The 17,570-nt window shown below is 47.9% G+C and overlaps 1 protein-coding gene across 2 annotated transcripts in view; it reads right to left on the reverse strand.

Annotated features, from left to right (window-relative positions):
• The window catches only part of LOC142475576 (1-phosphatidylinositol 4,5-bisphosphate phosphodiesterase gamma-1-like), a 188,564-nt gene that overhangs the window by 53,332 nt on the left and 117,662 nt on the right, over nt 1-17,570 (reverse strand). The window contains exons 17-23 of one of the 2 annotated variants that reach the window (XM_075581386.1): nt 13,093-13,293; nt 11,912-12,031; nt 9,185-9,368; nt 7,927-8,004; nt 4,148-4,251; nt 3,438-3,534; nt 2,449-2,515 (exon numbers count right to left, since the gene is read on the reverse strand). In XM_075581386.1, the coding sequence (XP_075437501.1) occupies nt 2,449-2,515; nt 3,438-3,534; nt 4,148-4,251; nt 7,927-8,004; nt 9,185-9,368; nt 11,912-12,031; nt 13,093-13,293 (851 nt within the window). Of the gene's footprint in view, nt 1-2,448; nt 2,534-3,437; nt 3,535-4,147; nt 4,252-7,926; nt 8,005-9,184; nt 9,369-11,911; nt 12,032-13,092; nt 13,294-17,570 lie in introns of both variants that reach the window. The other variant, XM_075581380.1, reaches the window with a different exon arrangement.

A 17,570-nucleotide genomic window follows, 5' to 3' on the forward strand; every position in this document is an offset into this window, starting at 1 on the left:
TGTCAGCAGAGGTGAAGGGCAGTATAGAGAGGGAGGTGGAGGAGATGCGGGCCCTAGGGGTAATTGTACCATCTCAGAGCCCTTGGGCTTGTCCGGTAGTCCTAGTGCCTAAGAAGGATGGGACCACCCAGTTCTATGTGGACTACCGGCAGCACAATGCAGGGACGGTTTCAGATGCCTACCCCATGCCCCGCATGGATGAGTTGCTGGATGAACTTGCGGGGGCCAGGTATCTGACCACCAGGGATCTCAGTAAAGGATACTGGCTGATCCCTTTGACCCAGGAGGCTAGGGAGAAGTCGGCTTTCATCACCCCAAGTGGCCTCTATAAGTTCTTAGTGATGACATTTGGGATGAAGAATGCGCCGGCTACCTTCCAATGCCTGGTCAATCGTTTACTAGAGGGCATGCAAGGGTTTGCAAGGGCTTATCTGGATGATGTTGCTGTGTTCAGTAACTCCTGGGAATCACACTTACTTCATGTAGCTGCGGTGCTAGCCAGGATTAGGGAGGCAGATCTCGCCTTAAAACCCACCAAGTGCTTAGTAGGGATGGCTGAAGTCTTATACCTAGGGCATAGGGTGGGTGGAGGGCACCTCAAGCCAGAACCAGCTAAGGTAGAGGCAGTAGTGCAGTGGCCCACTCCCAAAACCAAGCAGCAGGTCATGGCGTTTATAGGCACTGCAGGCTATGTTCCCCAGTATAGTGCCATTGCTAAACCCCTGACTGACTTGACCCAGAAGCGACAGTCTGTGCTGGTAGTCTGGTCTCCAGCCTGGGAAAAAGCATTTCAGGCTTTGAAGACTGCACCCATCCTTGCCGCTCCAGATTATTCCAAGAAGCTTCTGGAGCAGACTGATGCCTCAGACGTTGGCATTGGTGCTGTGCTCAGCCAGGTGGGGGAGGAGGTCAGGGAACCTCCAATGATGTTTCTGGGCCGCAAGCAGCTGCCCAGAGAAGTGGCATATGCCACTATTGAGAAGGAGTGTCTGGCCATAGTATGGGCTCTAAAGACGCTACAGCCCTCTCTGTATGGCAGAACCTTCCCTGTTATCACTGACCATAACCCCCTAAGTTGGTTGCAGAGGGTGTCGGGAGAGAATGCCAAGCTCTTGCGCTGGAGCCTTGCCCTGCAAGAATGTGACTTCATCATTCAGCACAAGAAAGGCAGTGAGCATGGGAACGCTGATGGCCTCTCCCGGCAGGACAATCCCCAAGACCTAATGACTTCAAAAACCCTCAGGTCAGCCCAACCACCAGAGGAGGTGGCCAGGGCAAACCTTGGGCTTTGAGTGGGGGAGGTGTGGTGAAAATGGGGGGTAATCAGCGCATTAATAAAGGCAGTGGGCTCGGCTGGTTACCCCTATTTCGTATTGGGGATGAAGGGGTTAATATTATATGCTGTTCCCCTTTTAAGACTGCTAATTTAGGAACAAATGTTATGCATACATGAAAGACCCCCCCCCCACCCGGTTGGGAGATGCCGATGCGTCTAGTAGATGAAAGACTCCAGATTCTTAAAGTGTCACTTAATCAAAATGTTTCTGACTGGCATATCCTGCTACTCATCCTGGATATTTCACACCTTGGGACCAAACTCCAGACATTGCGTCCCCAGAAAGGAGTGGCCCCTTTTTACTTAGCAGTGCTACCAAGCTGCTTACTGAGCATGCTCAGAGTTACCTGAGCTGGCTGTAGGATTTGCCCATGTGACATGGCAGGTTCTGATAGGAGGAAGATAATTCCTTGCCAATGGGATGAGGCTGATGTAACACTTCACAGGCCCATGTCCTTAAAAAGGCCTGTACCCCTCATTCCTGGGTTCCTGCTGTTGTTGCTGTTCTTGTTGCTGTTGTTACCTGATTTCTTCAAGCATTTAAAACTACCAGAAAAGACTTTGCCCATTCACAGAAGGATTGTACTGGCTATTTATTTGGCAATTTGCAAAAGGACTACAGTTTAAAAGACAATCTCCTGGTGCTTTGCACCTTTCTGGACATTATCCTCTGTTTCTCTACCCGTGAGTGTAATTATTAAGTTTATTCTGCAGTTGTCGTGTGTTTGCCTATTAAGGGAATAAATCTCAGTTTATTTCGCTCAACCTGTTCTGCTCAATCAGGACCCACGAAATATAAATGTGTTATTAAACGCGTCTCCCGTCACATACGTACTGTATCAACATACACAATATATACTGTAATGCAAAGTAGGAAGTCATACTCATAGCTACAGAGTCACCTGTATATAGCAAGAGCAGTTAAATCACGGAACAAACGTCTTAATCAATATACAACACCTTACAGTACTGGGCAAGTATCTGCTTCTAAGAACACAAACTAGATTGTAATATCTTCAGGGCAGGGGCCAATTACATTTACATTATTCAATCTTCTGTACTACCTGCAATAGTAATATTATACACTAATAAATGTCATGTCCATCACTCACCTATGTGGCAGGAGGGCACATCTATAAATCCCTTTAGGAAGTTCCCCAGAGGGCTGTTTTCAACAGACTGTCCAAAAAATAAAGACTAGAGTAAGAATAAGGACAGAAGAGAGATCAGTGTAAGGAGACAAGCTACTGCACATTGTATGTGATCAAGGCTCCCACTTTGTAGACGCACTTCCCTAGCTACACAGTAGCTCTATTGCTAAATATATGTATAAAATTTATTTTATCCGGCGTCGCTTTGAAGGGCTTCTTTAATTTATAATTACACTACAGTTTTGAGTAACAACTACCCTAATACTTAATACATTGAGATACCCTTAGTTAGGTAATTTGAAGTTCAATTTACCAACCATCTACTAAAAGATAAATCATGTACTCTCACTGACTGTTAATCCAATCAGGCGTGGTTTATTAGATACGTGCCTACCTGGTACATTACTGATAGACACTAAATCTCTCTAATTATAAATACCACATTTACGTTCCTATATGTGCCAGCAATTTTGAAGTTCCTTCAACCGCTACCAGTTCACTAAGAAGACTGGGTGGTATTCCGTTTAATACTTTTTTAATTGTGTTGTGTGTTTATTCCTTCACTTATTTTACCCATATACACCAATAAAGGTCATTTTAAACTATTTCTACATACCACTTTATGAGTGCTTGTCTATAGGGGTCCTTTTTCTTGCTTCAGCAAGTACAGTGTTTATTAAGTTTAAGCAAGTTTTAAAAGTAAATAAAACTCTATGGAATGAGAGGACTGATTTGTGACCAATCCATGAACGCCCTAGCACGCGCCCGTCAATCGCACGGGCACGTTATGTGCACGCGCCCACCCTTGCCCGTCACTCGCATGCACCCGTCACTCACACATGCCCGTCACTGGCCTGCGCCCATCACTCGCACATCCCCGTCGCCGGCCCGTGCCTGTCACGCACTCACGTCGGTCACTCGCACGCGCCCATCAGAGTCCGGACACTCACAGTCTCATCCTGATCCGGTGCCAGTGTGCTGCTCATCTCCTCCACATAATTGGCAGGGAACCAAAGCTGTTTCTTCCCTCCGTAGTCCCCACGCCACCTGGAAGGGGAAACGGGAATAGAACCAACACCCTGAGTCCGGGCATGAGAAGCACGGCCAGTGAGGGGGCACCCACTGTGTGACCCTCCCCATACTGATACCAAGACATGTGCCTGTATATCCCCTTACTTGGCATAATCTCACTTAGGACTGGATCCACTCAACCCTTTCAGGCGACTTATAGTGAAATTAATCAAAGTTATCGTCACGTTGATAGTAATGCTGTATTCACTAAGGTTCCTAACATAACAGGAGGCCATGTTTTCTCTCGTAAAGACGGTAATTGACGCTGGTTATCAATGAGATGCAAATCAAGCGATATAGTGCTCCCCCTCCAAAGGGCATCAGTGGGAGTTTTTGCAATGCACGACACCCAGAGTCAGGGCAAAAAGCCCTACTGCATACCCCAACCCCATTTACCAGTGACTCGGTAATAGTAGGAAGTGAACCTGTTTACTCATTAAAGGTATATGACAATCCTGTGTGAGTGCAGATAGAGCCGCAGTGCACCACCTAATCTAGGGCATAATCTCTCGTTAGCAAATGCTGGCAGGTCTGCAGATTACCCTCTCTCAGGGCATGGTCCTCTTCCCAACAGAATGAGGAATCTTACCAGCCTCCATCCTGCTTGTCCACATTGTGTATGATGGCCTGTTTGCAGAATGACAGCTCATCCTCTCGCTGGGCCTTGTAATCATACACAGCCTTCACCATACACTGAGGATAGAGAGATGTTATAGGGCCTTGTAATCATACACAGCCTTCACCATACACTGAGGATAGAGATGTTATAGGGCCTTGTAATCATACACAGCCTTCACCATACACTGAGGATACAGAGATGTTATAGGGCCTTGTAACCATACACAGCCTTCACCATACACTGAGGATACACAGAGATGTTATAGGGCCTTGTAATCATACACAGCCTTCACCATACACTGAGGATACACAGAGATGTTATAGGGCCTTGTAACCATACACAGCCTTCACCATACAGTGATGATACAGAGATGTTATAGAGCCTTGTAATCATACACAGCCTTCACCATACACTGAGGATAGAGAGATGTTATAGGGCCTTGTAACCATACACAGCCTTTACCATACACTGAGGATAGAGAGATGTTATAGAGCCGTGTAATCATACACAGCCTTCACCATACACTGAGGATACAGAGATGTTATAGAGCCTTGTAATCATACACAGCCTTCACCATACACTGAGGATAGATAGATGTTATAGAGCCTTGTAATCATACACAGCCTTCACCATACACTGAGGATAGAGAGATGTTATAGAGCCTTGTAATCATACACAGCCTTCACCATACACTGAGGATAGATAGATGTTATAGAGCCTTGTAATCATACACAGCCTTCACCATACACTGAGGATAGAGAGATGTTATAGAGCCTTGTAATCATACACAGCCTTCACCATACACTGAGGATAGATAGATGTTATAGAGCCTTGTAATCATACACAGCCTTCACCATACACTGAGGATACAGAGATGTTATAGGGCCTTGTAATCATACACAGCCTTCACCATACACTGAGGATACAGAGATGTTATAGGGCCGTGTAATCATACACAGCCTTTACCATACACTGAGGATAGAGAGATGTTATAGGGCCTTGTAATCATACACAGCCTTCACCATACACTGAGGATACAGAGATGTTATAGAGCCTTGTAATCATACACAGCCTTTACCATACACTGAGGATAGAGATGTTATAGGGCCTTGTAATCATACACAGCCTTTACCATACACTGAGGATAGAGATGTTATAGGGCCTTGTAATCATACACAGCCTTTACCATACACTGAGGATAGAGATGTTATAGGGCCTTGTAATCATACACAGCCTTTACCATACACTGAGGATAGAGATGTTATAGGGCCTTGTAATCATACACAGCCTTTACCATACACTGAGGATAGAGATGTTATAGGGCCGTGTAATCATACACAGCCTTTACCATACACTGAGGATAGAGAGATGTTATAGGGCCCTGTAATCATACACAGCCTTCACCATACACTGAGGATAGAGAGATGTTATAGGGCCGTGTAATCATACACAGCCTTTACCATACACTGAGGATAGAGAGATGTTATAGGGCCCTGTAATCATACACAGCCTTTACCATACACTGAGGATAGAGAGATGTTATAGGGCCTTGTAATCATACACAGCCTTCACCATACACTGAGGATAGAGAGATGTTATAGGGCCGTGTAATCATACACAGCCTTCACCATACACTGAGGATAGAGAGATGTTATAGGGCCCTGTAATCATACACAGCCTTTACCATACACTGAGGATACAGAGAGATGTCCTACAGCCTTAGATTCATATAGACCGTTAGCATTTCCTATCTATCATTTTATTGTGTCGTGTACGCTAAGGAGAGCAGAGTATGGGAGAAGGTGGAACTATTACTGTGATCAGGACACACACCCCGGGGGCATGCCACAAGCACAAGGACGTATTTGCACTTGTATTGCTAGATTCTGTCGGCGGTAAGAACTGTGAGCCCATGAGCAAGCTGTACAGTCACTGCCTTACACTGAAACCCAAGGTTTATGTTCACATTGGACCTCTTTGTAGGGTTATGGAGCTTTAGGCCTCGGCCAGGCTCCCTGCTGGCGCGCTCAGGTGCGCTGAGGCTCAGGGAAAGCAGGTGCTTTCCCTGGCCTTGCGGTTGCTTACCGCATGCACCGTCAGGGGGCGGGCCGGGGGCGGGCGCGTCACTGGCCGGGGGCGGGCCAGTGACGTCACGGAGCTGGTTCGCCCTCATTGGGCGAACCGCTCACGTGACCGGCCTGTCGCGCCGGCAAGCGAGGGAATTTGAAATTCCCCTAAGACCTGCGCTTACGCGCGCTTGCGAGTCCCTACTAAAGCCGCTCTAATTGCGGCTGTAGGGGCTCAGTGCTGAGCGGGAGCAAGCAGGGAACATGTCCGAGGCCTTAAGGAAGTGACCGTAACCCTTCCCCACGCAGAATACGGGGATACATGTACGATCGCACCAGTTCTCCCAGCCTTTTTCTTGATCCAAAACATCATACGTTCCCGAGATGACATATTCAGATTCATCACTTGGGTCTCCAAATAAGCTAACGTGCCAATGTTCAGCCTCCTCCTATTACAGAAACCGCCAGTGTTTTGTGTCTGCTTCTCTATATTCGCAATGAAGCGTCAATGTCCAAAAGCAAAGCCCTGTTTCTTTTTACAACATTAACCCAGGTGTAGCTACACAAAAAGCTTAGTCCCGCAGGGAAACAGTTATAGACGGTTCCTGTAAAAGGGGGGGACGCTACAATATAAATAGTCAATGTCCTGGCTTACATGTCAACGCCAAGAATCCTGATCTACTGCAGAGTGAACGTGGACAGATTGGGGGGTTGCAAATAGTTTGGGGAGTCCGTATGGGATGGAGCCCTTTATGGGGAAATTAGAAGAGGTGTTACCCTCCCCGCCCGGCTCCTAGGAAGGGTACATCAGTGTCTCTATTAGTGGCTACTCAGAAGGCTTTACCTTATGCCGGGTGGAGGCTTTGTGCGGCTGGGCGATGTGGTAGCAAAGATAGAAATAATGGGCCCGGGAACTTTTGTAGTATAAAACAACGCTCTTTATTTATTCCCCATTTTACTAGGGCTCTACTCATCCATACACAGTACATATAAGTGTACGTGTCAGTGTCATATGGCTTGTCTGTACTCTTGCCGGTTGCATCCCCAGGTGCCCTCACAACACCTTGGGGAGGTATGGACACTTGACTGCATTCTACTTAATTGACCTGTCCCCATTCTGCATAACGCCCGTTACGCTCTGGCACTATGGGCCCCTTCTCTGGCCCTGGCTGGCTCAGTATAGAGATTGGAGTGGGGTGTAGATCCCCTATCTAAACTGCCACTTTTAGACAGACTGTAACTAAGGCGTATGTGGATCTGCATACCACCTCTTCTGTGAACCGCTAAGTTCACCTTGGCCATCTCTCGGGACCCTATCTGAAGGGGCACTGTCACTAACTACAACATAATAAATGGGGACTGGTCTGTCCTATATGCTGAGGAACATACTCCTTAACTATATGCACTGAGGCTCCTCCACTCTCACTCCTCCAGGAACCTCCCTCTAGAATCTTATCGTTCCTATACATACACTCTCTGACCTCCTTATCTCCAGGCAACACCCTCAATCCTATGTAATAGGAACAGGATCACTACCTATGTGGCTCCGCACCATTAACCCCCAAAAGGACATGATAATCCCATATGGGGGTTACACAAGCAAGGCCCAGCGCTATGTGAGAGACAGGGACCACAGAGACATGGTTGGCTAAGTGCAGTTCTGCTGGGAGATCAAAAGCTTACCCTGGAGGTTGGCATCTTGTTGGCCTCCACATAGAGGTGAGGTGTCCGGACCTCATACAGAGCCCCGTAGTCCAGCTCCTGCAGAGGGTGAAGTTGCATGAGAAGACCTCACACTATCACTGGCAAACATAAGACTCTTGATTGCACTTTCAACTTAAAAATATGTACCGTACCAATCATATGAATCACATCTCTCTGCCAGGCACAGATGTAGCTTGTGTTACTGGCCACACGGTTAGCACAACATATTACACCATAGAGGTAATTCAGTGAATTGCCATAGTGCCGATTGGGCACTACCCTACAGAATCTCCCATTCTAGTCACAGTGAGATTCCGTGCGGTAATACCAAATGGGCCCTGCTACATCTTAATGAACGTACCCCTACCACTCTCAGCATATTTCACTGGTGGATGAGCCCTAAGAATGAACGATACCGAGCCTGACATTAACAGATTCTCAGCCCATTAAACACAGCAAAGCTCCTCTAACCTTATGTTATCAATGTCTCTACACGTATGCTCCATAAGCAGGAGGGCGAGAAACATGATACAGAGCAGGATATTCTCTCTTAGCTGGTCTGCAAACAAAAAGTAGTGTTACTCTATCCCCGATACTCCCATTACTATCACTGGTGGTAATGTCGGGGCAGTACAGTATATTGCCATTATCAGTGGTCGACAAATCACCAAAAAATCTACTCGTTGAACAAAAAAATCTACTCGCCACCTAGTACTACACGTGTGCTGCGTGGGCCAATAGCAGCTCGCCACGATGTTAAATCCACTCGCCTGGGGCGTGCAAATGTATAGGCTTGTCGAACAATGGCCATTATATTCTGCACATCTTCCTAATACATAACAGAATCGTCTGTGACAGGGGTGAGCAAAGTATTTTACTTGCGCCCCCACTGCCTGCTTACCCCCCGGCTCATGCCCCCCCCCCTCCTCCTTCCTCCTCGGCTCCGGCGTCAAATGACGTCGGTTACATGATGACGTGTCGCCGAAGATAATGTAGGAGGAGCTGCAGAGGCCTCGCACGGTCCCCCCGGCATTTAATTTAAATGCCTTGGGGGAGAGCGCGGGAACTCTGTAGCCGCCGCACCCCCCGTGGAAATTCTCCCACCCCCCCTGTGGGGTGCGCCCCCCACTTTGCGCACCCCTGATCTGTGACATACGTTGCTATAATGTTGATATTTCTACATGTTACTGACCCCGCCCCTGGTTTATCAGTATCAGAGCGTTGGATCGATACTCACTGCCGTGCCCATCTTCTCCAGCGCCTCCTCATTAATGGGGTACCGGAGCTTCATCTTGCGGTACAGAGGATGCTTCTCGTAGTGGTTGACGAGGTCCAGGAGGCTCTCGAACTCTGCGGAGCTCCCCAGCATGAAGAGGCGGCCCTCCTGCTGGATCCGGCAGTGCTTGATCTTCCCCTCGGCCCTGCGGGAAGAGGAGATCCGCCAGTGAGTACAACGTACGGCAGCTGAAACCCGGGAGCCGGCTCATGCTGCTCAGTGTACAACCCATGTGCTCGAGAGATTCAGAGACCTATTGACTGAACAGCGCTAATCTGTAAGGCATCGGGAATGGGCTCTAAGCTCGGCACTGAATCTCCCTGTACAGCATAACACAATGAAGCCCTTTCACTCCTGAACCTCACTCTGTACTGGATCCTTAAACAACGTTTTCCCCCTCACTGGGTTACCCTATCAACCTATGTTTGTAAATACACAACTCCTAACCACCACACCCTCTTGCCTTCCAACACAACCATTGTGTGTACCATCGAGCTGCCTACCAGACCCTTTACTCTAGTGATGTCTTAGGCCGCGTCCATGGATAGTGCTTGCGGGCGGAGGCGCGCTTCCGCTCGGCACTGAGCCCCTGCAGCCGCAATGAGAGCGGCTTTAGTAGGGGCTCGCCTACGCTTCCGCAAGCGCTTGCGAAAGCGTAGGTCTTAGGAAAATTTTAAATTTTCCCGCTTGCCGGAGCGCAGGGCCAGTCACGTGAGCGGTTCGCCCAATGAGGGCGAACCAGCTCCGTGACGTCACTGGCCACGCCCGCCGACACGCCCACGGATGGCGCGCTGTCTAAGGCCAGGGAAAGCACTCGCTTTCCCTCAGCCTCAGCACGCCTCCGCCCGCCAGCAAGAACCATGGCCAAGGCCTTACTGTAGTTACAGAAGGTCATCCATGTTTTCTGTTGTTAATTGTTTTTCACGCTTGCCCTGATATTAAGAACATTTCATTCCCCATACTGTTTGTGAATGAAGCTGTGTGAGACCTTTGTGCCCATTTGTAACACTGGCCTGTAAAAAAGCATCCAAACTCCTATTTTGGCACAAAAAATTACTTTTTGCATAAAAGAAGGATTAACACGTGCTTAAAGTTTGGTCATCTGAGCGTACATACAGTATCTAGTTAAAAAAATAATGGTAAAACTTTTTCGGGCGGCGAAAACGCCATGAAAACCTCGAGCAATTTGCTGGAGTTCTGGGCTTTGCGCAGGACTCCGTGTGACTGTCATACACAGAAACACACGCCCCTGGATTTCTGCAGAAACTCGGGGGAACCCACCCCCATTAAAATATTAATTAAATGACTCCAACCTGCCAAAATGTATAGCCTATGCTATGTATTTACGACATGCCTAACCTCAGTAATTCAAGATTACAATGTATAACTATAATTAGATATCTTAAAGCTGCAGTTCAGTCAATATCCTGCATGTGTGTTTTTTTTAATAAATCAGTTCTGTAGTAAGAAAAAATACTTTTAGCATTTTCTGTTTTTAAAAAAACAACTTTGAAAGACCAATTTTCTTGTATTCTATTTTAACAGCCATTTACTAAGGCACTGCCCCTTCATGTCCTGTCACAAGCCCTGGCACACCCCTTTGTCAGCCCTGCCCTCCCTCTAGCACATGTCAGTGCAGGAGTGCTCATGAATATTCATGAGCTTCCACTGACAGACAAGCAGATTATAAACAAATCCCAGCTTTTAATATGTCACCAAATTTCGACCTATCAATACATGGAGAACGAATTGACCTGCAGCTACTGTATACTGTTCTTTAGGTAATTAGAGATTGCCCACATGAAACTATTGCAGTAAAAAATAAATGTAAAAAAAAAAAAAAAAAAAAGACTGAACTGCAGCTTTAACATATTGTCTATATGCAATATGTACCCCTCCCTGCTTCCCGTTAACCCTCCCTATTTTATTTTTTGTACCCCTTTATCCTGACAAACCGAATAAAAATGGAGTTAAAAAAAAAAAAACATCCAGAACACGCGCTCCTCTGCATCCTTGGGAACCTAGTTGTGTGTCCTGCTACTTCCCACTGCTGGGGCACATTTTAGTCCTGTACGGACGGATGGAGCTGATCTCTTCTACACTGGGAAACTATTACCACAGCTTATTGAAAAGAGCCCTTCAAATCCTCTTTACTTTGTAACGTGGTTAGGAGGCTCTCATTACCAGAGGGTATAAACAGGTCCACAGCCCAGCCTTGCCCCATAATCTCTCAGCATAAAAGCATTCCACTGCAGCCAGGGATTCTGGGTAATGACATGCACACTAGCACATTTGGGGACCTGTCTGAGACACGTGGTCATAAACGTGGTATTGTTACTTGCTGCACGGTGGAGGGTTTGTGTCAGTTTTTTGACGCGCCATAACTCACTTTGTGTACCAGATTATATTACAAATACAGAGGACGTGTTAAAAAGTAAAAAAAAACATATATTTCTTTTTTTTACAGTACTCAAATAAGTAAAACATGTATGGCGATTGATTTGAAGGAAGCCGGTTACATGAAGTTGTCGCTTTCTTGACCGCTACGTGGGATTGCACTTTTTTCAGCCCGGTGAAAACGTACAGATATAATGTCATTTTGTTGACGCAAACACTGAACGAAATGAATGACGCACGAGGCAGTTCACAAGCAAGTTAATAATATGTTACGGTGGCTGGTGGACTCACCGGAAGGAAATGGCGAAGGAGTTGGGCTCGCTCCGCTTGCGCACCAGGAAGGCGCCATCCCGGGGAACCCTCATCAGCATGTGCTCCGCCTGCAGGCGGGTGAGGTTGGCGTGGTACCACCTGGCAGAGGAAAAACAGGGACTTGTGTCACCAACTGTCTGTCCGGCTTTCTCTTCCAGGATGTCCCACTGCTACCTGAAGCTTAACATGTCCACAACAGAACGGCCTAATCTTTCCCACTCCCACACCCTACCCTGCCATTAAAGACTCCATCCTGCCAGAGAGAGAGACAACACGTGTAGAGACACGTGCGCACACCAAGGAGCAGAGCAGAGATACCTGGGATATAGGCTAATACGGGTATGCAAAGTATATGTAAAAAGAGAAATTAGCATATATCCCAGGGATCTGTGGTGTCCTCCTCTTTGGACACTGGTGTCTCTCCACGTGTTGTATAAAAGTGTGTCTTGGGGGGATACATAGTACTGGGGACTCTAGTAAAACAGGACTCCGCTATGTTCAGGGTCTGCGGGAGTTACGCCGCCCTGAAGTGTGTCAGGCATAACGCCGTGTTATTTGCAGATAACGCGAGGCCGTGCTAACCTAACATGGTGTCCAGCCTGTGCTAATGAGATCACTAATGGCCGTTGTATATAATACGTTTTTGCCTTCACCCCGGGGAAAATAACGTCCGTTAGGGATTTTGATAGCAGTATGTTATGATCCCCGAGATACCGGAGCGAGGTGGACCTGACCCGGTGTCTTCCCAAGAAGGTATATACAGAACAGCACTGCAGTAGTACGAGTGGCTTTATGGGGGTCACCGCCGTAGCCAAACTTACTGTCCCCAAAAGGGAAAACTCCAATGGCATTCAGTGGGTTTTCTTTCCCTGGGTTACTGCTGTGTGGCGCTGTTCTGCGTCACTGTTTTACAGCGTTACAGCCGCAAGAGTTTAGTAAATGGGCCTTATTCCAAACGCAGACACACCGAGGTATACAATAATATAAACACTCACACGTACAGACTGACACGCCTATGGGTTATTATTTACAGTATATAAAGGCCTCTGCGCTTTGTCTTACATGGGCGCTTTGCCCATTATATCGCAACCTATGACGGCTAGAACACTATAACCCATCCCTTATAGACAGGCCGAGCTGGGCTCGTGTGTGGTTCCTACTCTTTGCTCTCGTGCGCGTTGGGCTGCGGCACGGGGTCGGTGAGGCGCATCTCGAACTCGTTGCAGCGCAGCGGTACCTCCCGGTAATGGTACATCAGGCTGTACAGGCTGTCAAACACCAGGTTGTCGGTCAGGTAGAACTTGGTGGTGCCGGCCTCCTGCCGAGAGTGGATGCGGCAGTGCTGGACCTTGCAAGAGCGCCTGCGGGGGGAACAGAGAGGGGTAACAGCTGCTGAGGTGCCACACCCATTGGTAGACGGGCCATGTAACAGCGCCGCCCATGATCGTAGTGACGTGTTTAGGGGGCTAAATCTGCGTCATTTTTAATCAAGTAATAAGTATTTTTTTTATCTTATTTTAAGTTACTTTATAGACGTGGTGCGCAGATACACGGGGGGGCAGAAACACCGGGGGCAGATACACGGGGGGGCAGATACATGGGGGGGCAGATACACGGGGGGCAGAAACACGGGGGCCAGATACACGGGGGGCAGATACAGGGTGGGCAGATACACCGGGGGGCAGATACACGGGGGGCAGATACACGGGGGGCAGATACACGGGGGCCAGATACACGGGGGGCAGATACACGGGTGGGCAGATACACGGGGCAGATACACGGGGGGCTGATACACACGGTGAGCAGATACACGGGGGCCTGATACACGGGGGGCTGACACACGTGGGGCTGAAACATGGGGGGCTGATGCACGGTGAGCTGATGCACGGGGCAGATACACGGGGGGCTGATGCACGGGGGCAGATACACAGTGGGCTGATACATGGGGGGCAGATACACGGGGGGCAGATACAAGGGGGGCAGATACACGGGGAGCAGATACACGGGGGGCAGATACATTGGGGGGCAGATACACGGTGGACAGGTACACGGGGCAGATACACGGGGGCAGATACACAGGGGGCAGATACACGGGGGGGTGATACACGGGGGCAGATACATGGGGCAGATACACGGTGGGCAGATACACGGGGGGCTGATACATGGGGGCAGATACACGGGGGTGATACACGGGGGCAGATACATGGGGCAGATACACGGTGGGCAGATACACGGGGGGCTGATACATGGGGGGGTTGATTTCCATTGTCTGCTCCCTTTTGTCTCATGTCACTGTGAGGAGCACACGAGTTTGCACAGGCAGAGCCCCCCCCCTCTGTCCTTAGCTCACCCAGCCTCTGTCAGTAAAGATAAGGGTTAAACACGCGACTCACAAACACTTTCCCCCATGCTGAGAAAGTTCTTCATTTCCCAAGAAACCAAAACCAAATATTTGCTTTAAGAAAGATTACACCTATTTTAGTCAGACAATTAAATGAAGTTCAAAATGTTTTCCGGCAAAGTAAAAGGGATTGCATCTTTAAAAGCCGTGGGGGATTTCTAGCGACATGCAATAAGTTGCTGGTCCCTCTAGCCGCCAAAGAGTTAATCACAGGTGTGGGGGGGGGGGACACAGAATGTGTACCCCGTTCTCAGGTCACTGTATGCTGTATGAAGTGTATGGTATCAGTACAAAAGGGTAAGTGTTTTCTCATTATAATGAAAAATAGAAGTTTATGCTCCGGATCCCAGAGGAAGTCTGTAAATAATTCAAGACGTAATCCAATCCATTAGAGCGGGCGTTTTTTGCTGTTTAATGTGCCAATAAATGTATAGTTTGCTGATCCAGAGGAGTCCAGGTCTGTTTTACTGACGTAGGCAGCTGCACCGCCTTCTTCTCTACAACGGAGTGCAAACCCTGGAATTGCCCTTATCGGATGGGGGGAAGGCAACAGGTGCTGGCCCGTATGTGGGCTGACCCATCATTTATGATGCAGAGTTTTTCTTCCCATGGAGGATGTTTATTAAGAAATAGCATGTGAGGTTTGTGTTAGGTTTCTCCGGGCATGTACAGTATTCCTCCCCAGCACATACCAAGGCATACGCCAGTTATACATTACTGAAGGCGTTCCGGACTCGATGCTACTCACCGTGTCCTTTTATTAATGAGTCATTTATTATCTGAGCACCATTTCACTCTGGACTTTGATATATAAAAGCAAACCTGTCTATGTTGATACAGAGAGGTATATGGGTCGGCGTGGAGAAAAGTGTGTTTGGATGCGCTGCTCGGGTGTTTGGAGCAGAGCTGTGGCTTATGTAAGAACAGCCTCTTACATCCGATGCAGCGTGTTACACTTACATCCGATGCAGCGTGTTACACTTACATCCGATGCAGCGTGTTACACTTACATCCGATGCAGCGTGTTACACTTACATCCGATGCAGCGTGTTACACTTACATCCGATGCAGCGTGTTACACTTACATCCGATGCAGCGTGTTACACTTACATCCGATGCAGCGTGTTACACTTACATCCGATGCAGCGTGTTACACTTACATCCGATGCAGCGTGTTACACTTACATCCGATGCAGCGTGTTACACTTACATCCGATGCAGCGTGTTACACGCACATCCGATGCAGCGTGTTACACGCACATCCGATGCAGCGTGTTACACTTACATCCGATGCAGCGTGTTACACTTACATGCGATGCAGCGTGTTACACTTACATGCGATGCAGCGTGTTACACTTACATCCGATGCAGCGTGTTACACTTACATGCGATGCAGCGTGTTACACTTACATCCGATGCAGCGTGTTACACTTACATCCGATGCAGCGTGTTACACTTACATCCGATGCAGCGTGTTACACTTACATCCGATGCAGCGTGTTACACTTACATCCGATGCAGCGTGTTACACTTACATCCGACGCAGCGTGTTACACTTACATCCGATGCAGCGTGTTACACTTACATCCGATGCAGCGTGTTACACTTACATCCGATGCAGCGTGTTACACGTACATCCGACGCAGCGTGTTACACTTACATCCGATGCAGCATGTTACACTTACATCCGATGCAGCGTGTTACACGCACATCCGATGCAGCGTGTTACACTTACATCCGATGCAGCGTGTTACACTTACATCCGATGCAGCGTGTTACACTTACATCCGATGCAGCGTGTTACACTTACATCCGATGCAGCGTGTTACACTTACATCCGATGCAGCGTGTTACACTTACATCCGATGCAGCGTGTTACACTTACATCCGATGCAGCGTGTTACACTTACATCCGATGCAGCGTGTTACACTTACATCCGATGCAGCGTGTTACACTTACATCCGATGCAGCGTGTTACACGTACATCCGATGCAGCGTGTTACACGTACATCCGATGCAGCGTGTTACACGTACATCCGATGCAGCGTGTTACACTTACATCCGATGCAGCGTGTTACACGTACATCCGATGCAGCGTGTTACACTTACATCCGATGCAGCGTGTTACACTTACATCCGATGCAGCGTGTTACACTTACATCCGATGCAGCGTGTTACACTTACATCCGATGCAGCGTGTTACACTTACATCCGATGCAGCGTGTTACACTTACATGCGATGCAGCGTGTTACACTTACATCCGATGCAGCGTGTTACACTTACATCCGATGCAGCGTGTTACACTTACATCCGATGCAGCATGTTACACTTACATCCGACGCAGCGTGTTACACTTACATCCGATGCAGCGTGTTACACTTACATCCGATGCAGCGTGTTACACTTACATCCGATGCAGCGTGTTACACTTACATCCGATGCAGCGTGTTACACTTACATCCGATGCAGCGTGTTACACTTACATCCGATGCAGCGTGTTACACTTACATCCGATGCAGCGTGTTACACTTACATCCGATGCAGCGTGTTACACTTACATCCGATGCAGCGTGTTACACTTACATCCGATGCAGCGTGTTACACTTACATCCGATGCAGCGTGTTACACTTACATCCGATGCAGCGTGTTACACTTACATCCGATGCAGCGTGTTACACGTACATCACTTCACATATGGCGGATTTTTTGTTGGGGGGAAAATAAAATATAAAAAGAATGATACAGAGACACCCAGAATGTGATCCATCGCATTATAATCCCCATGGAGCAAGCTGGGACAGACGGGTGAAAATGAAGCAAAATGCTTCCGTTTTCCTCCATCATTGCCTTAATACATAATGCAGTGATCCATTACTGTATGTATGTCTATACAACTATTACACTGCCATGATAACTTCTCTCTCATGCACATATATATTGAGCTGCTGCTACCCTGCAAGGGTTATTATAGTGTAATACGTCAATGCCTCATTACATCAGAGGCACACCTTGGGATGCGGTGCATTTGATGGTAATGCCCTGCCCTGCTGTTGTAATACCCCCACTTACCAACGCGTTTCAGGTCACAGTGTAATAATGATCTAGTCCTGGCTTTGTATACCCATGTGCTGGTCTGTTGGCAGCTGTGGTATAATGGAGTAAAGTGTGAGGAAAGACTGGCCTGGATCAGGGTTACACTGTTTTTAAGTCTGTCTGTATGTATGTATGTATGTA

The sequence above is a fragment of the Ascaphus truei genome, chromosome 2, assembly GCF_040206685.1.
Source record: "Ascaphus truei isolate aAscTru1 chromosome 2, aAscTru1.hap1, whole genome shotgun sequence".
Taxonomy (NCBI): Eukaryota; Metazoa; Chordata; class Amphibia; order Anura; family Ascaphidae; genus Ascaphus; species Ascaphus truei.